The 21,995-nt window shown below is 45.8% G+C and overlaps 1 protein-coding gene across 1 annotated transcript; it reads left to right on the plus strand.

Annotated features, from left to right (window-relative positions):
* The first annotated feature begins 178 nt into the window (after positions 1-178).
* LOC139532087 (insulin receptor substrate 2-like) lies at positions 179-20,098 on the plus strand. Its single transcript, XM_071329221.1, has 3 exons — positions 179-3,212; positions 3,470-3,975; positions 19,325-20,098. Exons 1-3 carry the CDS (start codon positions 514-516, stop codon positions 19,327-19,329), a joined length of 3,210 nt encoding a protein of 1,069 aa, XP_071185322.1. The 5' UTR covers positions 179-513; the 3' UTR covers positions 19,330-20,098.
* The last annotated feature ends 1,897 nt before the right edge of the window (positions 20,099-21,995 follow it).

A 21,995-nucleotide genomic window follows, 5' to 3' on the forward strand; every position in this document is an offset into this window, starting at 1 on the left:
CGGTTATTATATCGTTACAATGTAGCGGATGGAGGCGTTAATTGGCTATTTTGATACATTTACCCTACGTTACAGTGATATCTGCTGTACTATATGTACATGGAAAGGAAAAACGGGTAATATAGTAGGCGGGTTTAAAAGAACGAGAAGGGAAGGGTATGGCTGCTGAGTCGGGTCCCGTTTACCAGCTGTTCGTTCATTCCACCAATGAGTTGGGCAGAATTGGCTAGATTGACAGGCACGCCTTTCCAACGTTGCGCTGCCTTTTATGAGTGTGTAGTTTTCTTCTACTTTTTACTGCAAGCCAGAACTGGATGTAATAACGTCACATATTGTTTTTCTCTCCAGCGCAATCACGGTGGTGTTATTTGGTGCTTAACTGTTGCAGACAGCGGGAGGGAATACCTGTGTCGGGTAATGGAATAATTAAAGCGGATTTACATTAGTTTTTTCGGTGCTTTGGAAAATAGCACAAACAACTTCTCTAAAAGTAAGTGAAGCGTGCGCATCAGAATGGCGAGTCCTCCAACGAGTGGAGGACAGATGTTGTCTAATGTGACCAATAACAGTAATAACATTAAGAAATGTGGATATCTAAAGAAACAGAAGCATGGACACAGACGTTTTTTCGTGTTGAGAGAACCCAGCGAGAGCTTTCCTGCCCGGCTGGAATACTACGAGAGCGAGAAGAAGTGGAAAAACAAGTCGGCTGCTAAAAGGGTGATACTGCTGGACTCATGTCTTTGCATAAACAAGCGAGCTGACTCTAAGCACAAACACCTCATCGCCTTTTACACCAAGGACGAATACTTTGCAGTGGCAGCCGAAAACGAGCAGGAGCAGGAGAGCTGGTTTCGAGTGTTGTCGGATATGATCGAAGAGGGGAAAGTCTATGACAGCCCCACGTCTAATTCCACCTCTCTTTTCTGTTTCGAGGAGGCGAATTACGGCATGATCACGCCAACCACTGCCTTTCACAAGGAGGTATGGCAAGTGAATTTGAAGTCCAGAGGACTGGGTCAAACAAAACATTTGATAGGGGTGTTTAGGCTGTGTTTATCCAGTCGGACTATCAGCTTTGTGAAACTGAACTCGAAGGTTGCGGCTGTCAGTTTACAGCTCATGAACATCCGGAGATGTGGCCACTCTGACAGCTTTTTCTTCATCGAGGTTGGTAGGTCGGCTGTCACTGGCCCCGGTGAGCTCTGGATGCAGGCTGACGACTCGGTGGTTGCGCAAAACATCCACGAAACCATCCTGGAGGCGATGAAAGCCATGAAAGAGCTGTCAGAATTCAGACCTCGCAGTAAGAGTCAGTCGGCTAGAACCAACCCCATTTCAGTGCCCACAAGACGCAACTTGAATAATCTTCCCCCAAGTCAGACAGGGTTGGTGAGGAGGTCGAGAACAAACAGCATAGTGGCCACATCCCCAATGAGCAAGTTCACATCTTGTCGGATAAGAACTGCTAATGGGGGGGATGGCAGCATGGTCAGGCCAGTGTCTATGTCAATATCTATGAGCGGGAGTCCCACCAGTCCCCTTTCCAACCGGATCCCCCTAAGCCGGTCAAGTACGCTCTCCAGCGGACGCATCTGCCGGATACTGGAGTCCAGCCTCCAGCACAGCCGCTCCTTGCCCGTCTCCAACTCCCCCCCCTCAGTCTGCAGTTCCATCTGCCTCTCTCCCATGAGTGGGACCCTTCCCACCCCTGATGCGGTCCACCGCCCCTTCAGCTGCAGCGCCTCCATCTCAGGCTCCCTCAGTGACGCAAGCTTTATGCTATGCGACGAGTACAGCTCCAGCCCAGGCGACACCTCCAGGCTCCTACCCCTCACCAGGAGTGACACCCACGACTCCCTCTCCAGCACTCCCCCCTCCTGGGAGGCCAACGACCTGTGTGGCTACATGATTATGGACAGGACGAATGACCAACAGCGGGCGTGCCAGGAGGAGGACCTGACATCGCAGAAGGCGTACAGGAAGAGGACATACTCTCTCACCGCACCACGCCAACACAGGGTGCCCGCTCAGCTGTCGTCTGCCTCGTTGGATGAGTACACCCTATTGTGGGCTGCCCACCACAACAACAGCGGGCACCACTCCAGAAACAGCTCCATCTCCGCCTCCTCAAAGAAAGGCGAATCCAACAGTAACCTAGGGGGGGACGATGGCTATATGCCTATGATGACGGGTGTGGCAGCGCCGCCCGGGGGAAACGACAGCAAGGCAGACGCTTACATGCCCATGAGCCCCATGTGTGTCTCGGCTCCCAAGCAGATCATCAACCCCGGGGCCCAAATCCACCAGGACGGGGGCGGCTACCGGACCAACTCACCCAGCAGCGGAGGCTCCTTGGAGGACAGCGGCTACATGAGGATGTGGTGCAGCTCTAAGTCGTCCATTGAAAGCCCTGACAGCCGCTCGACCTACATGAACATGTCCCCTAGCAACGCTGCTTACACCACCTCGCAGACCTCCCCGGACTACTTCCTGGAGCAGCTTCTGGGTGGTGAGCCTTCCATCTACTCCGCAGACTCCCTGCCGCGCCCCACCAAACTCCACCAGACTTCCAAGGAGGTGGGGGACACTAATGACCAATACGTCCTGATGAGCCCCCAAGGCCATCAGTCGCTATGTGGGGAGTCAGACGACTACTACTCAGTGATGACCAATGCGGCCACGCTCAACTCCTCGGTGCCCTCAGCCATCAGACAGAGCCGGGGAACTGAGAGCCTGACGTCCCACCGGGGGAGGATGGGGCGACCCAACCGGCTGTCTCTCGACAGCTTTAGGATCCTGCCCAGCATGAACGAGCACCTCTTGCCCGGGGAACCTAGGAGCCCGGGCGAGTATATCAACATAGACTTCAGTGAGAGCACCAAGTACTCCTCTCTGTCAGCATCCAATGAGAGCCAGGAGTCGTCTCCGGGCTCCATCGGCAGCCAGCCGAGGTCCCCTCTCTCCGACTACGTGAACCTGCACCACATCGTCTCGCACTCACCCAAGGCCAGAGACACCCCTGCCGGACGGTTGGACACGGTCCCTGAGTTATCCCTGTGCCCTTGTCTGGATGGGGAGGGAGTGTACCATCTCCGATCGAAGAGGGATTCCAAGTGCCCCCTGAGAGGCAAGGATGAGTACACCGAGATGACATTTGGACTTGGAATGGCCAACATGCCTCCCCAGTTTGTCCCTCAGACCTCAGCAAGGTACACTCAGTACTCTAGCCATAATGTCAGTTATAAATACATTATTCAGCAACGTTATTTGGCTAGTTATAGAAAAGCATCTCAAACTATGAATAGGATGGATAGATTCCCCTTGCACGGCAGGCACTTTATGTTATGTTTGTAAGTGGATTGAGTTCATGATAAGTATAAAATATTTTCTATATCACATCTATCTATGGATGTTTTGTAATAGACCATGTATTGTAATACATATTAACTCTGTTTATTATCTTCAGCCCCAGTGCCAGAGAGAAGAGGCTATCCCTGGGTGAGCAGAGCCTCCCGGTGGGCATTGGGGTATTCCTCCTTGGCGCCGTCAACCCCGTGGATCCTGACAAGGCCGCCAAGGTGATCCGGGCCGACCCCCATGGGCGCAGGCGGCACAGCTCCGAAACCTTCTCCTCTACGGCTACCGTCACCCCTGTGTTCCCCTCGTTCGCCCATGGGAATGCCAAACGCCACAGCTCGGTGGAGAACCTGTCGGTGCGGAGCAGCGAGGGCTCAGACGAGGAGAGTGACAGCCCCATGATTAGAGAGAACTCTGCGGGCTTCCAGAATGGACTGAACTATATTGCCCTGAACCTAATGGAGAACCGGGACAGGGACATGGAGGGACCTTGTTGTGAAGACCTGCCCATGGTCAGCTTTAAGCCGGCCACCAGCTGCAAGGGAGCCCTCCATGGATTACACGTCGCGCCGTATGTCTGTTTGGGGTTCAAGGAGGCGGCAACCACTGTCAAAGGTGAGTGATGCTCCTGTTTGTGTGTTTGTGTGTTTGTGTGTGTGTGTGTGTGTGTGTGTGTGTGTGTGTGTGTGTGTGTGTGTGTGTGTGTGTGTGTGTGTGTGTGTGTGTGTGTGTGTGTGTGTGTGTGTGTGTGTGTGTGTGTGTGTGTTTTAGCTGTCCATTTCATGGCTGGTCAGAGGTCTGCAGTGGTCATATACTTATGGCAATGTTGCTGAAAACAACTTTGTCCATACTTTATATGAAGAAACATGATGATAATTAAATCAACACATTTTTAGACATGGGAAAAAATAATTTAAATGCTTGTTGACTGGCTGCCTTAGAGACTATACTTTCATGGTATGTTTGGGGTGAAAAATGTGTCCAACTCTTTGGTGATCATGGACATTTTAGTTTATGGCTTCACTCATTTATACTGGAGGGTGCTGTCACTGTCAACAACAATAAGTGGATTTATATTGCATGAGAGGAAAACCTGAATGAAGGACTGGCAATGAGTTAAAAATGAATGATATTTCAGTTAGTACAGCATCCTACTACTGTTCAGCTTGCTATTCTGCCATGTGTATTGCGATAGACGAGATAATGAAAAACACATGAGGGGAAAAACATCTTTCAAAATGGACACATTGAGATTATTTGCTGTGGCGCCCTTGAATTTTGAATGTTTACCACCGAAGATGCGTAGGTGGTACATGACTTCAAAACGGACCTGCTGCGTGACGAATGTTGGACTTTTGAAACCACTGAAGTAAACAAGTGGTGGGTGGGTACGTAGGCACCATGACACTGCAGGACAAAATTGATTTTGGGCACCAGCCATTTTATAAAACAAGTGAGAAGTGTTTATTCTCTGTGTCATACTAATTATATTAGAAAAGACACAGGAGCGAATTTGGTTGATCGAATTACACACAGAAATTACGCACAGTGCGCAGGTGGAGTGTATACATGGACAGTGAAGAACGAAGGGTCTAAATAATATCAATATAGATTAATGTCGATATAATGGCTTGTTTACATTAAACTTACATTGATCTCCTATTGACAAGCATGTTTTTATAGCAATTATCATTGCATTACATGTTTAATACATTGCGCAATGGCATCACCTTTAGGCTTGGGCGGTATACCATATACCAGGGTATTTGTAAATAGCCACAGGATGGTTTTTCATTACAGTCAATACTGTTTAAACAATGTCTTAATTAATAAAAAATAAAAGAAGAAGTGAAAAATAAGTGAATATTTGTAGCTACTTTTTAAGTAAATACCTGCAGTCAACTTGTGCAATACGTTAGGTGATAAAGAACATTGCGTTCTTAATTTCATAAGCTACATTTTTATGAAGCTTATGGTAGTCCCCAGTCACACGTCACGTGGTGTTTCATCACAAGTATAGAGTCATAACAATAAGAATGAGTGTAAGCATCTTCTGAAAGGTGGTTGGTTTCATCAGGTCTGTGGCAGCTTTGTGTTCTCGGGAAAACCAGATAACCACATAACCACGGTGGGATCCAGACCGAAGGAGTCTGAATGTAGACCCTTCTGATAGTGTCTGAAGGTCACAACACTCAAAACAGGTTTTAACACACACGCAGAGGTCTCCTGAAGAGGAGACCTTACAGTTTATCATAACATAATTTATTAAGAAGCAGTGCGGCTTGGTTGGTTGTGTTTCGGAGGATGCATGGCTCACGACCTTCGTCTCTCCCGAGCCCGTACGGAAGTTGTAGCGATGAGACAAGACAGTAACTACTAATAATTGGATACCACGAAATTGGGGAGAAAAAGGGGGTAAAATAATAATTAAACCGATTTTACGCTCTGCTTTGGTCCGAGTGTCATTACGACGATCGTGACAGAAGATCCCACCACACCAGGACCAAGCAGCGTGCCCAGGAGGAGAAGGTATCCTGGGCTTTGGAGGAGATCAAGGAGGAGAAGATATCCTGGACTTGGGAGGAAATAATGGGAGGACTTCCTTGGAAGCAGACGCAAGGAGAGAAGGGAAGACAGCGACAACGAAAGCCCAAAACAGCCCCAATTATTTTTTTGGGGGGCACACGGGGTGGTCGGCGGAGCCGAGGAGTGAACCAGCGCCAATCTGGGAGAAAATGGAGAAATTGGAGGAGAGAGTCAGAGACCGTCAGTGAGTTGATGGAGAAATTGGAGGAGAGAGAAATGAGAGAGCTGTTGTGTTGGTGTATGATGAATGACATTTGCCCCAAGGAGCATGTCATCAGTTTGATGCAACCTGAGTCAGCTCTCCATACTCGTCCTGAGGAGCGTGCTAGCAGCCTGGTAAAGACTGTGCACCAGGTCTCCAGTACGCCTCCACAGCCCAGTACGTCCTGTGCCAGCTCCCCGCACTCGCCTGTGCAGAGTGTGTCATCTGTCCGGGACAATTTGTGCCGGCTCTACGCACCAGACCTCCAGTACGCCTCCACAGCCCAGTATGTCCTGTGCCAGCTCCTCGCACTTGCCCTGAAGTGTGTGACACCAGTCCGGTATCACCTGTGCCGGCTCCACACACTAGGCCTCCAGTGCGCCTTCCCAGTCCGGTACGTTCTGTGCCTGCTCCTCGCACTCGCCCTGAAGTGTGTGACACCAGTCAGGTGCCACCTGTGCTGGCTACACGCACCAGGCTTCCGGCAACAGTTCACAGTTCAGCGCTTCCGGCGACGGTCCCCAGTCCAGAGCTTCCGGCGACGGTCCCCAGTCCAGAACTTCCGCGGACGGTCCACAGTCCGGAACCTCCTGCGAGGATCCACGGTCCGGAGCTTCCAGGCAAGGAGTCCAGTCCAGCTCCAAGGCCGGAGCCTTCCTCTGCGCCGGGGCCCAGTCCGAGCCCAGCGTCCAGTCCAGCTCCAAGGCCGGAGCCTTCTTCGGCGCCGATGTCCAGGCACGGCGTCCAGTCCCGCTCCAAGGCCAGAGCCTTCCTCTGCGCCGGTGCCGTGTCCAGGCACGGCGTCCAGTCCCGCTCCATGGCAGGAGCCTTCCTCTGCGCCGATGTCCAGGCACGGCGTCCAGTCCCGCTCCAAGGCCGGAGCCTTTCTCTGCGCCGGTGCCCAGTCCGGGTGTGGCGTTCAACCCAGCTCCATGGCCGGGGCCCTCCTCTGCGCAGAGGCCCAGTCCGGGCACGGCGTTCTACCCGGCCACGGACCCGTTGTCTGGATGGGGGCAAAGTCCCGCACCAGAGCCGCCACCGATGCTGGATCCGCGGGATGAGCGGGTTCTTCGTCCCGCACCAGAGCTGCCACCGATGCTGGCGGATCCGCGAGCGGAGTGGGTACTTCGCACCGGAGCCGCCACCGACTCTAGATGCCCACCCGGACCCTCCCCTATTGAGTCAGGTTTTGCGGCTGGCGTCCGTACCGTTGGGGCGGGGGGGTTACTGTCACGCCCTGACCATAGAGAGCCTTTTTATTCTCTATTTTGGTTAGGTCGGGGTGTGACTAGGGTGGGTAATCTAGATGGTTTTATTTCTATGTTGGCCTGGTATGGTTCCCAATCAGAGGCAGCTGTTTAGCGTTGTCTCTGATTGGGGATGCTATTTAGGCAGCCATTCCCCACTGGTTTTTGTGGGATCTTTTTTATGTGTAGTTGCCTGTAAGCACTCCATAGCTTCACGTGTGCTTTATTCTTTATTGTTTTTTGTGCGGTTCACTTCAAATAAAATGTGTCGAACCGATTTCACGCTGCGCTTTGACAACAGTTGATGTTGATGTGTCTGTTACTTGAATTCTGAAGCATTTATTTGGGCTGCAATCTGAGGTGCAGTTAACTTGTTATGGATAGGGGGCAGCATTTTCACTTTTGGATGAAAAGCATGCCCAGAGTAAACTGCCTGCTACTCAGTCCCAGTTGCTAATATATGCATATTATTAATAGATTTGGATAGAAAACACTCTAAAGTTTCTAAAACTGTTTGAATGATGTCTGTGAGTATAACAGAACTCATATGGCAGGCAAAAACCTGAGAAAAAATCCAAACAGGAAGTGGGAAATCTGAGGTTGGTCGTTTTTCAACTCATTCCCTATTGAAGGTACAGTGGGATATGGATCATGTTGCACTCCTTAAGGCTTCCACTAGATGTCAACATTTTTTAGAACCTTGTTTGATGCTTCTACTGTGAAGTGGGGCCGAATGAGAGGGGAATGAGTCAGAGGTCTGCCAGAATGCCTTGAGCTCGTGATGCTCGTTCACGTGAGAGCGAGCTCTGTTCCATTGCTTTTCTGAAGACAAAGGAATTCTCCGGTTGGAACATTATTGAAGATTTATGTTAAAAACATCCTAAATACTTCGTTTGACATGTTTCTACGGACTGTAATATGACTTTTCGTCTGAACTTCAGCCTGGACCTGCCCGCGCGTCGTGACTTTAGATTGTGTACTGAACGCGCGAACCAAAAGGAGTAATTTGGACACAAATTATGGACTTTATGGAACAAATCAAACATTTATTGTGGAACTGCGATTCCTGGGAGTGCATTTTGACGAAGATCATCAAAGGTAAGTGAATATTTATAATGCTATTTCTGACTTATGTTGACTCCAACATGGCGGATATCTATTTGGGTTGTATTGGTCTCTGAGTGCCGTACTCAGATTATTGCATGATTTGCTTTTTCCGTAAAGTTTTTTTTAAAATCTGACACAGCGGTTGCATTAACGAGAAGTATATCTTTAAATCTGTGAATAACAGTATCTTTTATCAGTGTTTATTATGAGTATTTCTGTGATTTGATGTGGCTCTGTGCAAACTCACGGGATGTTTTGGAGGCAAAGCCAAATGTAAACTGAGGTTTTTGGATATAAATATGAACTTGATCGAACAAAACATTGTGTAATCTGATGACGAATATCAAAGGATAGTGATTAATTGTATCTATTTCTGCTTTTTGTGACTCCTCTCTTTGGTTGGAAAATCGCTGTATGCTTTCTGTGACTAATTCCTGACCTAACATAATGATATGTTCTGCTTTCGCCGAAAAGCTTTTTTGAAATCGGACACTGTGGTTGGATTAACGAGAATTTAATCTTTAAAATGGTGTCTAATACTTGTATGTTTGAGAAAATTGAATTATGAGATTTCTGTTGATTGAATTTGGCGCCCTGCAATTTCATTGGCTGTTGGCGAGAGGTTTCGCTAGCGGAATCCCGTTCCGCTAGCGGAACCCCAGTCCTAGACAGATTAACTCTATGAACGTATCCTCTGCAGCAGAGGTAACTCTGGGTCTTCCTTTCCTGTGGCGGTCCTCATGAGAGGCAGTTTCATTATAGCGCTTGATGGTTTTTGCGACTGCACTTGAAGAAACTTTCAAAGTTCTTAATTTTCCGTATTGACTGACCTTCATGTCTTAAAGTAATGATGGACTGTCGTTTCTCTTTGCTTATTTGAGCTGTTCTTGTCATTATATGGACTTGGTCTTTTATCAAATAGGGCAAACTTCTGTATACCCACCCCTACCTTATCACAACACAACTGATTGACTCAAACGCATTAAGAAAGAAATTCCACAAAATGAACTTCTAATTAACAAGGCACATGTTTTAATTTAAATGCATTCCAGGTGACTACCTCATGAAGCTGGTTGAGAGAATGCCAAGAGTGTGCAAAGCTGTCCTCAAGGCTACTTTGAAGAATCTCAAATGTAAAATATATTGGTTACTACATGAATCCATGTGTTATTTTATAGTTTTGATGTCCTCACTATTATTCTACAATGTATAGAAAAGTTAAAAATAAAGACAAACCCTTGAATGAGTAGGTGTGTCCAAACTTTTGACTGGTACTGTACATCTACTATAATAACACTTTTCACGTTATTCATTCATAAATACTCATCTGCAGAGCTTGTATGCATCTCCTTCAGAGATCTGTTTAGGAAAGTGCTGTGAGAATGCTGTACTCAAAGTAGGGATCCAGCCTAAGCAAGCTAGAACATCTTGTCAGTGTTTTTATGACACGTCAGCCCTAGGCAGTTCCTTATACACCTGTTCCTTCCATGCCTCAGTCAGAAAGGCAGGCAGGCAATAAAACATGCTGCAGCCCCAAGCACGTGTCAATAAATCATCCAAGGCATAGGTCCATCTGACTGGCCTGGTGTCAGTTTTCTGGCCCAGAATAGTCCCTGTGGTGGCTATAAACAAACCAATGTTCCAGTCTCAGGGGCAAGGCACACGGAGTCAGTGTTTTGGCTCATTGTACCTTGTAAACATTGAGGTGCAGGAGACTTGTTGACAGGTGAAGGTTTTTTAGTTGCTTGCACTTTTATCAAACACTGTGTGTGTGTTTGAGAGCGAGAGCGTATGTGACTGTTTCTCTGTGTGTGTGAGGCCTCATCCATGTGCGGGTCCCTTGGAGGCGGCATCCACGCCAATGTCTTTCTTGAATTTGGCTAGTCACTAGTCGCGCCGCAGGTCAGAAAAACAAGTGAGCTCGTTGTTTACTAGATGCCAGGAAATGACGAGGTGTCACGCTCGGAATTCCTGTCTGTGTTGCAGAGGCTGCTGGGAGGGACGGGTCAACTGAACATACATTATTATCCTAAACTCCCTAGTCCATGCTGATGATAAGCATACCCATAATGTTATGAAGCCACCACCATTCTTGAAAATATGAAGAGTGGTACTCTGGGATCTATTGTGATGGGTTGCCCCAAACATAACACTTTGTATTCAGGACATAAAGTTAATATCTTTGCCAATTTTTTTTGTTGTTGCAGTTTTACTTTAAGATGCCTGCTTTGAAATATTTGTATTCTGTGCAGGCGTCCTTCTTTTCACTGTCATTTAGGTTAGTATTGTGGAGTAACTACAATCCATCCTCAGTTTTCTCCTATCACAGACATTAAACTCTAACTGTTTTAAAGTCACCATTGGCCTCATGGTGAAATCCCTGAGTAGTTTTCTTCCTCTACGGCAAGTTAGGAGGGGCACAGGTATCTTTGTAGTGACTGGGTGTTGGAGGCTTTGGAAAACCTCCTTGGTCTTTGTGTTTCAATCTATGTTTTGAAATTCACTGCTCGACTGAGGGGCCTTACAGATAATTCTATGTGTGGGGTACAGAGATGAGGTAGTCATTCAAAAATCATGTTAAACACTATTATTTCACAGTCCATGCAACTTATTATGTGACTTCTTATGCACATTTTGCCGAAACAAAGAGGATGAATACTTATTGACTCAAGACATTTCAGCTTTTATTAATTTGTAAAAATATCCAAAAACAATTATATTTTGTCATTATGGGGTATTGGGTATAGGCCAGTGACCCAAAATCTAAATTTAATCATTTTTAAATGTATGCTATAACACAACAAAATGTGGAAAAATAACTGGCCTGCACAACCCCATCGAACACCTTTGGGATGAATTGGAACGCCGACTGTGAGCCAGGCCTAATTTCCCAACATCAGTGCCCGACCTCACTAATGTTCTTGTGGCTGAATGGAAGCAAGTCCCCTCAACAATGTTCCAACATCTAGTGGAAAGCCTTCCCAGAAGAGTGGAGGCTGTTCTAGCAACAAAAGGGGAACCAACTCCATATTAATGCCCATGATCTTGGAATGAGATGTTCGACGAGCAGGTGTCCACATATCTTCGGTGACTTCTTGCTAGTCAGAGGCCTAATACGGTGTTTATCTTTAACTTCAAAGCCACACAATGAATGAGTGGGAGGAGAGGGAGAGAGACATGGCAGTTTTGCTAGGTACAAAGTACCAACTCAGCCATCCCAGGTATTTAGAGCCTCCGACACCATGTGCGTCTGCCTGGAATGCCACCACAGGGTTGTTTTTGGATAAACGGCACCCCTCAGACAGACTCCTGAACTTCCTCTTCTCTCTCCGTCACTGTCAATCAGTCAAAGGACTTGGGCCTCGGCGGTGACATTGTTGATGGATAGATATTTTGCGTGATTATCCAGACGACAGTTGGTTGCATAAATAGAGAGGTCACAGGACGGTCACTGTGTTTGTTTACTTTCTGCCTAATCGGCAGGCCAGGGCACGTGGGCACCAACTCTGTTTACCTCTGTGTACTAATGTATGCTAATGTAAATCCTATCACAATGACCTGAGAGTGTGTTAATCTGAGCTAACCCCATGACCTGGGCGCTCATCCTTGGTGAACAAGGTGTTCAGAGATTAGTAGAAGTGGCAGGCAGAGGTTTAGGGATGTCTTCCTCTCTGGAGACTAATGGCCTTTTATCTGATCAAGTCTGTCTTGTTTTTCAATCCCTCTCTCTCTCTCATTTGACATCACTCTCTGTGATTTGAAGTCAGGTGTTTTGCCCTAATGGCTGGCAGCAACGAGGGTAAACACCCAGAGTGTTTTTGTGTGCGGACACACACTTGGGACTCCTTGAGAGGGGAGTGAGTGCTCCTATGAGCGGCGCGCGGTGAAATCTGCAAACTCTTCTTGAGTGGTGGCAGATGGCTCTGCATCCGGGAGGAGGGAGGGGGGGGGGCGTAATGCACCTGCCGTGCACCACTATCTCCCCGTCAACCCCCACCTTTGTCCCCTCCACCCCACCTACTCCATCTCATTACCGATGGACCACATGCATGTAGCACACATGTAGTTATGTCCCAAATTGCACCCTATATGATACACTACTTTTTGACAGAGTGCAATGGGCCCTGTCAAAAGTAGTGCACTACATAGAGAATAGGGTGCCATTTGGAACACAGAACAAGAGCAGCAGTCACTGGTGAGTACTATATAGATATACATTTTTTAAAATTCAATAACGATAATTATCACGATAATTAATCAAATAATGTTTTAAAGGTTCATATCTGCTTCAGACTCAAGAATGCCTGAACAAACCAAAGGCTTTAATGTTTCTTATTTATTGTCAGAAGTAGAACTCACAAATAAACCGTTACAAGTCATGAGTAAGAAATAAAAAAAATACTAAATAAAATAGTGCAAGTTAATATGCATTATAACTGTTAGCCTCATGGCACATCACAGTTGAAGTTGGGGTAGTTGTTGTCTTACAAGCAAGAAAGACAAGTCTGTCTCTGGCTTTAAAGCTGCCCTATGGCAGGTCACTATGTTGCCACCTGTGCTAAAAACACATTCTGAGAGGGAGCTGGTCGCAGGAATGCACAGGTAGCGCTTTGCCAGGTGGCTGACTTTGGGAAAGTTTTTTGGGTGGATCTTCCACCAGTCCAGTGGATTGGTTTCACTGTCAGCATCAGGAGACTGAAGGTAGCAGCTGAGTTCCTTTTCTACCAGCTGGATTTCAGTAAGACCTGTGGTAGTGGAGCATGGCTTTTTGAAAAAACTGCCCAGTGACTTTCTCTTTTTAGCTGGCAGTTGTGGTGAAGCAACAGCAACGTCTCTCTGTGCTGGGCTTGGGTTTTCATGTCCCTCATTGACCATCTCTCAGACAGCTCTTGCTTTTATGTGGCCCACCTTCTCCTCTTTGATGTAATGTGTTTTAAACTGAGGGTCGAACCAACGAGGCTATGTCCAGGAGGTCATCTGTGGCTAGGTCATCATATTTCTCATTCAGATAGTCCATGACTATCGTTTTGATGGTTTGGGTGAGCTCTGTTTCACCATCATCAGGTTTCATGACCTCTGTATTGAACAGGTGTAGTACTGGCTTCAGCTAAGACACACTGACATAAGACTCACCGGACAGAGCATCTGTGAATTCTAGGAGTTGGGTCAATGCCTGGTTGATGGACTCAAGAACATTTATATCTGAATAGGTGGGCGCTAAGTGCCGGGTCTTCTTGTCACTGGACAAGACCTGTGAAATGGCTTTCTCCTGCTCCAGTACTCTTTGCACCACCTTTTTGACTTGATCCCCACCTGGTAGGCAACTCTGTCACCAACTTGTGCTGGGGTAGGTTGTGTTCTTTTTGAGCAACTGCCAGGGCGCTCTTCTTTTTCCATGAATAGGAAATGGCACCTACCACTTTCTTACACACTCCAATTGCTCGATCCACCCGTTTGTCTCTACCCATTCTCTCTAAGAGAAATCAAGAGATTTTAATAAAATGTTAAATAACAATAATCCCTTTAGTAATGTACACATGTAATATTTAACTTAATCAGTTGATGGGGAAAAAATGCACGTTTAGTTTCATCTAACCAATCACTTCAATATGCATAATTGACAAGGTTACTGACCAATGGCCAAGTGCAGACGATGTCCAAAACATTTCAGTCGGGTCCATTTGTTGATTTGAGCGGCCTTCGCCACGTTCGCACCACTATCCGTTGTAATGCAGACATGTCTGTCTTGACTGAGTCCCCAGGAGGCGAGAGCATCAATGAGCCCCTCTGCTATAGCTTCACCCGTGTGGTCGTCGGGAAAGTATGATGTTTGAAGGCATTTATTTATAAGATTCCACTCTTTGTCAATATAGTGAGGCTAATATAAGGCTCGGACATGCGACTAGACCACAGATCGGTAGTAGTAGCAAAATACGTAATATCTGTCTTGAGCTGTTACTCAACTTTTTGCCTACACTGGGCGTAGAGTTTAGGCAGTGCGGTGTGAGAGAAATGTTTGCGGCCAGGGAGCACGTACCTGGGGTCAATTAAATTGATAAGCCTCTTGAAACCTTCCTTTTCGACTGTGCTAATTGGTAGAATGTCCTTCGCAATGCATAATAGCATTTGTGATGTTTTTGTCTTTTTTATGTTTGCTTGTAGGGCATAAACGCTGTCAGTGTTGACTGCTTCGGGCAAACATCCCTAGATTGGCTGGTGCTTGAGGGGCATTTATCTATAATGTGAGGCAAACTCAAACTTCCTGCATGTTCCAAAGAGTGATTTTGCTTCAGATGGTGAAAAAGGTTTGTCGTATTACCAGACTTGGTAGCCGCCTGTCTACGGCACAATTTGCATCGAAACTTGCTCTGCTCTTTGTCGGGCTTCAAACAGCCAAACCACTTCCAAATAACTGAAACAGTTGAACCCTTTTTATCAATAATTTCTTTGTTGGAAGCTGCTCCTTCTCCATGGCTATCACTGCCACTGTTTTCACCTACATCACTAATTGTTCGTGGTTAATAGTGGCTACTCCATCACTTAAGGTGCTAAGTGGTTTTTAGTGGGCGTATACCTCTCCACGTGCATATTGTCACTTCTCCGCATGTTCCTGCTGCATCAGAGGTGAAATGGACTGCTGTACCTAATTACTCTATATCGACATTATCGAAAATTAATCTAAACGTTTTATATTGTTATTGAGGGAAGTAATTACATTTAACATTAACATTTAACATTTAAGTCATTTAGCAGACGCTCTTATCCAGAGCGACTTACAAATTGGTGCATTCACCTTATGATATCCAGTGGAACAACCACTTTACAATAGTGCATCTAACTCTTTTAAGGGGGGGGGGGTTAGAAGGATTACTTTATCCTATCCTAGGTATTCCTTAAAGAGGTGGGGTTTCAGGTGTCTCCGGAAGGTGGTGATTGACTCCGCTGACCTGGCGTCGTGAGGGAGTTTGTTCCACCATTGGGGTGCCAGAGCAGCGAACAGTTTTGACTGGGCTGAGCGGGAACTGTACTTCCTCAGAGGTAGGGAGGCGAGCAGGCCAGAGGTGGATGAACGCAGTGCCCTTGTTTGGGTGTAGGGCCTGATCAGAGCCTGAAGGTACGGAGGTGCCGTTCCCCTCACAGCTCCGTAGGCAAGCACCATGGTCTTGTAGCGGATGCGAGCTTCAACTGGAAGCCAGTGGAGAGAGCGGAGGAGCGGGGTGACGTGAGAGAACTTGGGAAAGTTGAACACCAGACGGGCTGCGGCGTTCTGGATGAGTTGTAGGGGTTTAATGGCACAGGCAGGGAGCCCAGCCAACAGCGAGTTGCAGTAATCCAGACGGGAGATGACAAGTGCCTGGATTAGGACCTGCGCCGCTTCCTGCGTGAGGCAGGGTCGTACTCTGCGAATGTTGTAGAGCATGAACCTACAGGAACGGGTCACCGCCTTGATGTTAGTTGAGAACGACAGGGTGTTGTCCAGGATCACGCCAAGGTTCTTAGCACTCTGGGAGGAGGACACAATGGAGTTGTCAACCGTGATGGCGAGATCATGATTACCTCTAATTATTAAGAAAATTAACTAAGAAAATTACCTCTAATTATTGATATTGATTTATTGCCCAGCCCTACTGCACACCATGTGCTGCCTCTGTTGCTGCTGCAGGTGCAGCCCAGGGGCCAGTCTAATGTCCATCAACCCGGGGAGTGGAGCGGGGGGGGGGGGGGAGGGGGGGATGAAGCCGTAGCCAGTAGCTCACACTCTAGCACAGCTCTCTCAGATATCCATCCTATCCGTGACCGAATCAGAGCTGCGATTGTTCTTCATCTCCAGATTGCGTGTTGAATCGGATGTGATCAAAGATCATCATCAGCATTTGTCAGTGCTGCTTTTGGTTTAGAACACCCAAATACAGTAGAATAGTGGAACATCACGCACACCAGATGCAGATAATTTTTGCTCTGGGCCAGGCCAAGTGTGTGTGTTACGTGTTTTGTTCTTGCACAACACACTCCCCTCCCCACCTCTTTTACTTTCTCTCTATCGTTCCGAGAGTAGAAGTCAGGGAGCATGCTCAATGAGGCTCTGCTTTCATTTCAAAAGAAATTGAGATATTAGAGGCAGTTCGACCCTCCCTCTCCTCGCTTGATTTGTCTCCCGCTCTGCTCCCGCTCTTTTCCGCTGGCTTATTTTCTCTCACTCTTTCCTGCTCTTTTCCTGTTCTCTCTTTCCTCTTTTGGTGTTCTTTTCTCTCCTTTTCTTGTAGTTTTTTGTTTTGCTTACTCTGTGCTACCGCTCTTTTCATGTTTCTCTCTTTCTCACTCCGTTTAGTATCACACACAAACATCCCCTCCAAACACACGCACTGCTGCGTCAGAGTTTCCAGCAGGTGGCGGCTGCAGTGCAGACGCTGTGACACGGTGACAAAACTAGGCCAGGATGTTCCCGGCTCCAGATAACCCACGCGGCAGGCGTCGCCAGGCAGCGGTCCCTTACATTTATCCTCAGCAGCTGCAGCCAGGGTTAGAGTTAGAGATGAGATTACACACTGTGTGTGGCTGGGGATTAGACACCGCCGCCGTGTCCAGGTTGTTCGTTATGGAGGTGGGATGAAAGGGTGTGTGCATACACACTCTCAGTCTCTGTCTCTCTCTCTCTGCCTTAGACTCACGTAAACACACCATCTTCCAAAACCATTCACAAATTTGCTTTAGTTGTTAGCTGCACTGCAGTTCAGTTTCGGCATTGTAAACTGCCGAAGTCCACCATAGTGACATGTGTATTATATGTGAATAAGCAGTCTATAAGATGTTCAATCACTGAACAGCAACATATCAGAGCCTTTGCAGTGAGGTACAAGGCCCTCTGCCCCAACCCCAACCGTGCCCTCTGTAATACGGTTTGCAGGGCCACTCTGCTCTCCTGCTCTGCTCTCTAAGCCCCCATCATCGCTGGCCGGGCCCATTTCTGGAAGACCCAGATGGCATAGAGGAGCTCCACAGCTGGTGCTTTATCCCCCTACTGCAGTACTCCTAACCCCCCTCCTCCCTCCTCAGCCCCTACAAAGCTGCTGCTGCTTGCTTGGCGTGACAGCGTCCCAAGCGCATCGCCCTACTGAGCTATAATAATAGTAACCCTCCTTTTTCTTGATCTCCTTATTGTTATGATAATCATTATTATAATAATAAGTAATGTCGTTATCATTAGTTGGCTTAGTATAGCAACCTTGTATAACCACCATCGAGCTGTAGGCCTAAGTGCATCCTGTTTAGTCTTAATACCATAACTTACTTAGGCCTATATTTCAATACTTACAGTATATAAGCTACAGTAATGTATCAATCATTAATTCATTCATGTCATCACACAGCATACAAGTCATTCATGATTTAAAATGCAATCAACCCTTTAGTTTTAAAATAAAATAGCAAAGTGACTCTTGAATAATTAGCATAAACAATAAATAAACATGCATTTTGGAAATTGCATTCACTAATGAATGCGACTGGTTTTAGACTTTGCTGTAATAAAAGCTTTACAAAAAAGACTCTCTGGTATGCTTGTAATTTATTTAGTGTTGTTTACATTGTTCCAAACGGTCAGATAAATTATATTGTAATCTAACAGCACCTGTTTGTCATTTGGCACACATAATATGCACGCAGTGCTTGCTCCTTGCCTTATTTTTCTTGATCTCCAGTATTTTCCATAACGAATCAAATTTATTCCAAACGTCTGACTTCCCCTTTACCTCCTTAGCAACCTAAACATTCCCCCATTTTTCGAGTTTATTTGTCCTCTGCAAGTCCTCTGCATCCATTTTGGTGTCATATGTGTTAAGGTGTTCGGAGTTTGTTGAATTTATTGATGTGATTATGATATGCTATAGGTCAGGCCCTATTGGTCACATGCATGTGATGCATACATGTGTTATGGAAAGAGAGCAAGGGTTGAGGGAATAGGGAATGTTTTTCCTAAACAAATGAGGGATTTCGGTAACAGACTTTTTCAGTCACCAATGGCTGGTAGTTATATTGCAGCTTCAGCAACACGGACAGAGCGATAAACACTGTTGATGTTATGTGGTGGTCGCTCCAGCAGGGAGGAGAGAGGGAGACAATGGGTGCAAGTCACACAGCCACTCGCTGTGTTTTTTTTGTAACACAGAGCAGAAAGTTTGAACCCGGCACAATCAAATCAGTTGTGGTTGGACTCCCTCTAGTCGTGAGTGTGAGAGTGTGTGCGCGAGAGCGGTGCGACGCACACTTGCTGTTCCGGTTGTCTAGCTTTTTTTCCCAAACAGCTACAGATATAGGATCTTAATTTGAGCCAGTTTGCTACAGCAGGAGAATAATCCTGCAGTAACAGGAAATGTGGATTATAGTTGCGCAGGAAATTTCTCAGCAACAACAGACTGATCAAATTAAGATCCTACATCTATAATTCGGAGTGTGTTGTTGTGACACACAAACAGGCTGAAAATTTGAATCTCTGCGAGGATGGAATGAATGGTAACAGGAAGCTGTTTTACATCTATCTCTCTCCAGATGTCAGATATAAGCATGGGATTTTTTGTCTATAAGAGTTGTTTGTGGTAGCAGTGGAAACCAAGAACCCTAATTTGAGGTAGCTTGACTGACATAGGAAATATAAGAGATTTCTAAGAAATCCAAGAATTTCTAAGCTAATTGCAGTCTGTATTGACTCAAAGCGCCATGTAATGCAATGATACTTAACATGCTCTTCTCTTTCTTTCTTTCTTTCTTTCTTTCTTTCTTTCTTTCTTTCTTTCTTTCTTTCTTTCTTCTTACCCCCCCCCCCAAGACTGAACAGGACAGTGGATGATCCAAGCCCTCATCATCCATGCTCTGAGATGGACAGTCATACATTGGGGGTGGCCGAGACAACCTGCTGCTGTAAATTAACTCGAGAAGTAAGGCTGTGCCTCATGTGACCCAACAAACACCCCCACCATGGCTAACTCCCTTGCCCATGGACGGGAATCCTAACACTGGTGCTGTCCCAGAGACTCTGTACTAAAAAGGAGATGAGGCCAGAGGCTCCTGTATATGGGGGACCTCTGTATGTGTCTAGAGGCTATATTTCTGGCTCTGTTTATCTGTTTTGAATTTTCCCTCTGGTTTTTGGTTTTGTCTCATGGACTGTGAGTAGCCTGTCTGTTGACCCACAAGACAAGACATGTAAGGCACAGTACATGTACTTACACCCTCCTCAAAATATTAGTCAACACCCCCCCCCCCCCCCCAACACACACACACACACACACAGCACGCATATATTATTTATTTACTTACATGAGTATGGATGGGTCGAAGTTTGTGTGTGTAAAAACAGACACCATGATAGTTTCAGTAACACATTCACTAGCAAACCATTTAAAATAATCCAATCCCTACTTCAGAAAGAGCAAGGCCGCATACTGAGTAATGTATAGATATATTTAGGTTGTATTTATTTTGTAATGTTTCATAAAGACCAACCCAAAGCCTTACTGTCTTTAATGTGGTTGTATTTGTAAGGCACAACAAAGACAATCTGATTTATTCTTCTGATATTAAAGTATTTTCTTAATTCTAATTTCATGCTATATGATACTATTTAAGAGCATTTATTACTAGTTCCAGTTATGAGGTGAGAAATACATATTAAAGTACATTAATGTAGTAAGGATGCAAAGATGTTGGTCTGTGTACTTCCTAGTAGTAGTCAGAACTTCAACTAACCCAGGCATTTACTGTATTTGCAATGCATTACCCATAATCCCTAGCTGTAACCTGATTACATGATAGAACATCTCAATGATTTAGTTTTGGGGGTAGAACCACACGATTTGGAGTCATGGGGATTGCCACAGTCACTGCTGGTGTAAGCACGAGGAGTACATAGTGCCAGGGTCCTGTTCATTAGGCACCAAACGGATGAAAATGAACTGAAACAAGGGAAGACTACTTGGACTACTTGGACTTATAAATGTTTGGTGCCCTAATGAATACTACCCAGTTTTCTCACACATTTCTCACAACTCATTAGATTGTAACACACTAGCGACACATCTGAATGTAGTAGAGCACTTGATGTAGTAGAAACGACAATTGAAAATTAAGTGGGAGGGGGAGACATTTATCAAACTGTATTATTTAATATGTACTACACTTATGAAGTATTTTCTCTGCAAAGGCTTTTTTGTGTAGATTATGTACATAAGAGTTTATCTGAAATAGGATGTGGATAGTGAAGATAAATTTAGTCATGTTGCAATGAAATTACTAAACAATGTAAAGAAAATATTTTTGAAAATGATATGTTTTTGGATTGCAATGTATGCCTTTACCCCCTCACATTTACTTGTGAATAAGTCTATAATATTTAAAAAGAGAATTACCTTCGGTATATTAATTATCTTTGCCTTGTTGACAACACTTTACCCATATGGCATATTCAATAGTGAAACACATTAACTTAGTTTGTAACCAAATGTACACATTGTGTTGATATATATTTTAAGTTTTTGAAGAAAGGAAACTATTTTGCTCTTTGTATATCTCTTTACCTACTTTTGATGCTTTTTTTGTCACTGGAAACATATAGTGTATATACAGTGGGGAGAACAAGTATTTGATACACTGCCGATTTTGCAGGTTTTCCTACTTACAAAGCATGTAGAGGTCTGTAATTTTTATCATAGGTACACTTCAACTGTGAGAGACGGAATCTAAAACAAAAATCCCGAAAATCACATTGTATGATTTTTAAGTAATTAATTAGCATTTTATTGCAAGACATAAGTATTTGATACATCAGAAAAGCAGAACTTAATATTTGGTACTGAATCCTTTGTTTGCAATTACAGAGATCATACGTTTCCTGTAGTTCTTGACCAGGTTTGCACACACTGCAGCAGGGATTTTGGCCCACTCCTCCATACAGACCTTCTCCAGATCCTTCAGGTTTCGGGGCTGTCGCTGGGCAATACGGACTTTCAGCTCCCTCCAAAGATTTTTTATTGGGTTCAGGTCTGGAGACTGGCTAGGCCACTCCAGGACCTTGAGATACTTCTTACGGAGCCACTCCTTAGTTGCCCTGGCTGTGTGTTTCGGGTCGTTGTCATGCTGGAAGACCCAGCCACGACCCATCATCAATGCTCTTACTGAGGGAAGGAGGTTGTTGGCTAAGATCTCGCAATACATGGCCCCATCCATCCTCCCCTCAATACGGTGCAGTCGTCCTGTCCCCTTTGCAGAAAAGCATCCCCAAAGAATGATGTTTCCACCTCCATGCTTCACGGTTGGGATGGTGTTCTTGGGGTTGTACTCATCCTTCTTCTTCCTCCAAACACGGCGAGTGGAGTTTAGACCAAAAAGCTCTATTTTTGAATCATCAGACCACATGACCTTCTCCCATTCCTCCTCTGGATCATCCAGATGGTCATTGGCAAACTTCAGACGGGCCTGGACATGCGCCTGCTTGAGCAGGG

Source organism: Salvelinus alpinus, chromosome 10 (assembly GCF_045679555.1).
Source record: "Salvelinus alpinus chromosome 10, SLU_Salpinus.1, whole genome shotgun sequence".
NCBI classification, from domain to species: Eukaryota; Metazoa; Chordata; class Actinopteri; order Salmoniformes; family Salmonidae; genus Salvelinus; species Salvelinus alpinus.